Genomic DNA, 6,000 nt, shown 5'->3' with positions numbered 1-6,000 from the left:
TTTACAAACTGGCATCAGCAGCTCCAGCAGTACACGGTTAGGGGGCTCGCTAGACATGAGGACCCACCTATCTGTTAGCAGATTCTGAAAAAAGGACTGAAATTGCTGGCAGTGAAGAGAGTTCTATGTTTATAGACCAGTACCTGCAGCTATGTCTACATTGCAATCCGAGCTGTGCTTCGCAGTTTGTGGAGCCATAACCATCTAGTTAGCCCAGGTCTCAATAACAGTGAAGCTGCAGCAGTGTGGGTGTCAGCACAGGCTGTCCAAGCTCCTCGGGACCTCTGGGCACACCCTGGCATTGCTAGCCCATGCTGAAGCTCACTCTGTTTTTAGTCAGATTAGTTAGATTAAGGATAGTGCAGGTACGGCTACATGAGCTGCAAATCACACCGCCAGTTACTGCACTACACTGGCTACGTCTACACTGCATTTTGCCTGAATGGTTTCCTGTTGCACTGTTGCTTCTAGGTTGGTATCTTATTTAGAGAGAGATTTTTTTTTTTTTTTTTTTTTTTTAACATAGAGTACAACTGGCAGAGGAGACCAGGCAAGCCAAGGACTTCTACTAACATGTTAATCCTCTACCCCAGTATCAGAAGGTGCACAGTTATGAGTGAGTTGCCACCTTCTGATGATGGGGGCAGGGCAGAGGGCTTTTATGGTGAATAATAAGGGAGACAGAAGTGAAACTGTTTTCAGTAAGGTTGCTATCTGTTTCTGGGTTAACAAGTAGAACAATAACATTTAAAATAGACACCCAAACTCAGAAGACAAAATACATTTACGGAACACTGATCGCTAAGCTGTATGTCCAGTGATCTTTTCAACAGGATGCATGACAAAGAACACAGAACCAGCCAAAGAATGAAAATCCTAGGTCCCAAAAGGTACGTCTACCCTCCAGCTAGGAGCAAGCCTCCCAGCCTGGGCAGATGGACTCAAGCTAAACAGCTAAAAATAGGAATGTCGACATTGTGGCTCAGGCTGGAGTTCAGCCTCTCAAGCCCACAGATCTCAGACTTGAGAGCCCAAGCTCCAGCCTGAGCTGAAATGTCTATGCTGCTAGTTTTAGCGCACTAGCTCGAGCCCCGCTAGCACGAGTCAGTCTACCTGAGCTGCAGAGTAGCCCTACCCAAAGAAACCTTGGCTTCCAGAGGGACTCTGCATCAAGTAAAGATCTGGTACATCATGGTTACACATCAAAGGAAATCTTGACAAACAATTCCTGTTGCAAGATTTATTCTTGTTCCAACACAATGTGCCTTACTCGCCAAGGCAATTTTTGCAGATGGCTTGGCTGTGGTGGGTTAGACCAAGTCACAAGGACAGTCTTGGTTTTGCCACCAAAACATGTGAAATAAGGAGCTGTAAAGTCTCCAGAGTGTTCTGAAGGGGGTTTAAATGGGAAAAATGAGAACTCAACCACATATGTACAATTTTTGGAAGTTCTTCATAGAAAAAGAATGACAATGACTCGTAATGACCAATAACATCAAGTGTCAGCTCAAGTTTTATTTATTTATTTTTTTTTTATGACCCATCCCAAGGACATGACTTCAGTCATCTTGGGAATGCTGAGAGCCTCACTGGCTTTCAATCCCTGTTTCTATTTTCAAAACTGAAAATAATCTTTTTCAGTTTACCATGTGGCTTGAAACAGCCAAGTCCTGTTTCAGGTCACAATGGGGTCCTCACATGTAGGGACAATACAGGGAACCATCAATCCATAATATATTAGCAGCATTTAAGTTCCATTCCTGTTAAGCACCAAAACCCATTAATATAGGGAAGCTGTAACCTTAAGAGATACCTTTAATCGTGTACAGTATCTGTGCAGAGCCCTACCTTTTGGGCAGAAACGTCACCTTCCAGCATGAGTTTAGATTAAATTACATCAATCAGAACTGTCCTGGTCAGATCTGAACATCACATCTTTTCAAAGGCTCTTCCTAAAAAGACCACCCTCCCATTATCATTGTCGGTGCTACTTTCATGACAAGTTGTTTCCATGTATTAAAGGAATGACATAGACAGAAATGTCATCTCCTGAGCCCAGTCTGTCATTGGATATTCTCCAACCCCTGTCCTTCAGCACTCCCCTGGCTCGCATCACCAGGTCCTGAGCTGCTAACGTGTATCTGTGGAGGAGGAGGAACACAGTTACATTGCAGAAATAGAGAATGCAGAGATCACGGTTGCTAGTATAACGAAGAATTTGTTTTCACAGCTCATGAGATTTACATTTGTGAAATACAAAGACAACCTGTCAGATCCGTTCATCAGCAATCAAAGAACAAGTGTTGACTACTAGTAAAAATTATTTAGCACCTGAGGATCTCTAAGCATTTTACAAATTTTAAAGCATTAGGCCAAGTTTTTCACAAGCGACTAGTGATTTTGGGTGCCCAACTCAAGACACCTTAAGGTCGCCCAATTTGCAGAAAGTGCTGAACATCCCTCAGAAAATTAGGCCTTTGTAAGGGGTCTTATATGGAGCACCCCAAAAAAAGCACTAAACCCTTTTTGAAAACCTTGACTTTCAGTGTCAAACACCTCTTTAAAGAAGGTTAAATAGTAGTATTTTCACTTCACAGATTGATACACGATGGCAAAGAGGGTGAGTGACGCATAGTGAGTTGGTTACAAAGCCAAAAATAAAATCCAGGAACTCCCTGATCTTTACTTCAATTTATACCTTACACCAAAAGGATGAATTGTCAGTTTCCACTGAAACAGTATCCTATTTTGAAACCATTATAATTATTTTAAAACTGACAAAATACACAGAGGCTATATAGTCAGATTAATGAAATCAGCAGTCTCTTCAGATTCACAAATTCAGTGAAGACCGTTCCAAAGTGAGATGTCAGGTGCTTACTGTTTTGGAAATATTTGCTAGCCATTTCATTAAGTTACAAAACTGCGAAACAGAGCAGCACTCCATTGAGCTGAGCTGCATTGTATTTATTGCAGATATTTGTTGTCCCCCAGCTTCATGAACAAGTTGAGAAACAATGGACACTGCTCTGGGGCCCAGAAGCACGAAGTTGGCACATAGCCAACCATGCACCTGGCAGCTCTTGTTCTGCATGATTTTCTAGCAGAACTCAGTCAGGGCCAATAAGTATAACTGAAAAGTTAGAGAGACACAGTGGGGGAGGTAATATATTTTGCTGGACCAACTTTGTTGGAGAGAGAGACAAGCTTTCAAGCCACGCAGAGCTCTTCTTCAGATCCCAAAGCAGGAAGAGCTCTGTGTAGCTTGTCTCTCTGTCCAACAGAAGTTGGGCCAATAAAATATATTACCCCACCTATCTTGCCTCTGTAATATCCTGGGACCGACATGGCTACAACAACACTGCACACAACTGAAATGTTGTCAGTCCAATGATCATATGCTCAGCTACGGAGGACTGCAGTTTTGCACTAAACTAAAACGTATTTGCAAGACACTTAGAGGAATGATCACAATAACAAATCCCTAAATGGCTAACCTGAGATTTTGAGTATCAGAGGTGTAGCTGTGTTAGTCTGGATCTGTAAAAGCAGCAAGGAGTCCTGTGGCACCATATAGACTAACAGACGTTTTGGAGCATGAGCTTTCGTGGGTGAATACCCACTTCGTCGGATGCATGTAGTGGAAATTTCCAGGGGCAGGTGTATATATATGCAAGTAAGCTAGAGATAACAAGGTTAGTTCAATCAGGGAGGATGAGGCCCTGTTCTAGCAGTTGAGGTGTGAAAACCAAGGGAGGAGAAACTGGTTCTGGAGTTGGCTAGCCATTCACAGTCTTTGTTTAATCCTGAGCTGATGGTGTCAAATTTGCAGATGAACTGAAGCTCAGCAGTTTCTCTTTGAAGTCTGGTCCTGAAGTTTTTTTGCTGCAGGATGGCCACCTTAAGGTCTGCTATTGTGTGTCCAGGGAGATTGAAGTGTTCTCCTACAGGTTTTTGTATATTGCCATTCCTAATATCTGATTGTGTCCATTTATCCTTTTCCGTAGAGACTGTCCAGTTTGGCCGATGTACATAGCAGAGGGGCATTGCTGGCATACGATGGCGTATATTACATTGGTGGACGTGCAGGTGTATGAACCGGTGACAGTGTGGCTGATCTGGTTAGGTCCTGTGATGGTGTCGCTGGTGTAGATATGTGGGCAGAGTTGGCAATGAGGTTTGTTGCATGGATTGGTTCAGAAACCACCCTGACATCATCATCAAAGAGGCTGATAAAGGAGGTGCTGTTGTCATCATGAAAAGGTCTGACTACCAAAAGGAGCCTGCTAGACAACTCTCCAATACCAAATTCTACAGGCCACTTCCCTCAGATCCCACTGAGCAATACACTAAGAAGCTGCACCATCTACTCAGGACACTCCTTACACTAACACCGGAACAAATCAACATACCCTTAGAGCCCCGACCAGGGTTATTCTATCTACTACCCAAGATCCACAAACCCGGAAATCCTGGACACCCCATCATCTCAGGCATTGGCACTCTCACTGAAGGACTGTCTGGATATGTGGACTCTCTACTCAGACCCTATGCCATCAGCACTCCCATCTATCTCCGTGACATCACTGATTTCCTGAGGAATCTACAATGCATTGGTGACCTTCCAGAAAACACCATCCTAGCCACCATGGATGTAGAGGCTTTTTACACGAACATCCCACACACAGATGGAATACAAGCTGTCAGGAACAGTATCCCTGATAATGCCACAGCACAACTGGCTGCTGAGCTCTGTGCCTTTATCCTCACACACAATTATTTCAAATTTGATGACAATATATATCTCCAGATCAGTCGCACCGCTGTGGTCACCCGCATGGCCCGACAATATGCCAATATTTTTATGGCCGATCTGGAACAACGCTTCCTCAGCTCTCGTCCACTCACACCCCTTCTCTACCTACACTACATTGATGACATCTTCATCATCTGGACCCATGGGAAGGAGACTCTGGAAAAATTCCACCACAATTTCAACAGCTTCCACCCCACCATCAACCTCAGCCTGGACCAATCTACACGGGAGGTCCACTTCCTAGACACCATGGTGCAAATAAGTGATGGTCATATTAACGCCACCCTATACGGAAAACCTACCGACCGCTATGCCTACCTTCATTCCTCCAGCTTCCATCCTGGGCACATCACATGATCCATTGTCTACAGCCAAGCACTGAGGTACAACTGCATCTGCTCTAACCCCTCAGACAGACACCAACACCTACAAAATCTCCACCAAGCATTCTCAAAACTACAATACCTGCACGAGGAAATAAGGAAACAGATCAACAGAGCCAGACGTGTACCCAGAAGCCTCCTACTGCAAGACAAACCCAAGAAAGAAACCAACAGGACTCCATTGGCCATCACATCCAGTCCCCAGCTAAAACCTCTCCGACGCATCATCAGGGATCTACAACCCATCCTGGACAATGATCCCACACTTTCATAGGCCTTGGGTGGCAGGCCAGTCCTCGCCCACAGACAACCTGCCAACCTGAAACATATTCTCACCAGTAACTGCACACCGCACCATAGTAACTCTAGCTCAGGAACTAAACTATGCAACAAACCTCAATGCCAACTCTGCCCACATATTTACACCAGCGACACCATCACAGGACCTAACCAGATCAGCCACACTGTCACCGGTTCATACACCTGCACGTCCACCAATGTAATATACGCCATCATATGCCAGCAATGCCCCTCTGCTATGTACATCGGCCAAACTGGACAGCCTCTACGGAAAAGGATAAATGGACACAAATCAAATATTAGGAATGGCAATATACAAAAACCTGTAGGAGAACACTTCAATCTCCCTGGACACACAATAGCAGACCTTAAGCTTGGTTTTCACACCTCAGCTGCTAGAACAGGGCCTCATCCTCCCTGATTGAACTAACTTTGTTATCTCTATCTTGCTTGCATATATATACACCTGCCCCTGGAAATTTCCACTACATGCATCTGACG

At 44.4% G+C, this 6,000-nt stretch overlaps 1 protein-coding gene across 1 annotated transcript in view; it reads right to left on the bottom strand.

Annotated features, from left to right (window-relative positions):
- Positions 1–496: 496 nt before the first annotated feature.
- PPM1H (protein phosphatase, Mg2+/Mn2+ dependent 1H) overlaps positions 497–6,000 on the bottom strand; it is a 223,599-nt gene continuing 218,095 nt past the window's right edge. Inside the window, exon 10 of the mRNA XM_030548855.1 lies at positions 497–2,141. Coding sequence (XP_030404715.1) covers positions 1,994–2,141 — 148 coding nt within the window. The 3' untranslated portion in view covers positions 497–1,993. The remainder of the gene's footprint in view (positions 2,142–6,000) is intronic.

Source organism: Gopherus evgoodei, chromosome 1, assembly GCF_007399415.2.
Source record: "Gopherus evgoodei ecotype Sinaloan lineage chromosome 1, rGopEvg1_v1.p, whole genome shotgun sequence".
Classification (NCBI taxonomy): Eukaryota; Metazoa; Chordata; order Testudines; family Testudinidae; genus Gopherus; species Gopherus evgoodei.
Note: the sequence above shows the minus strand (reverse complement) of the source record. Positions and strands in the feature narration are given on the sequence as shown.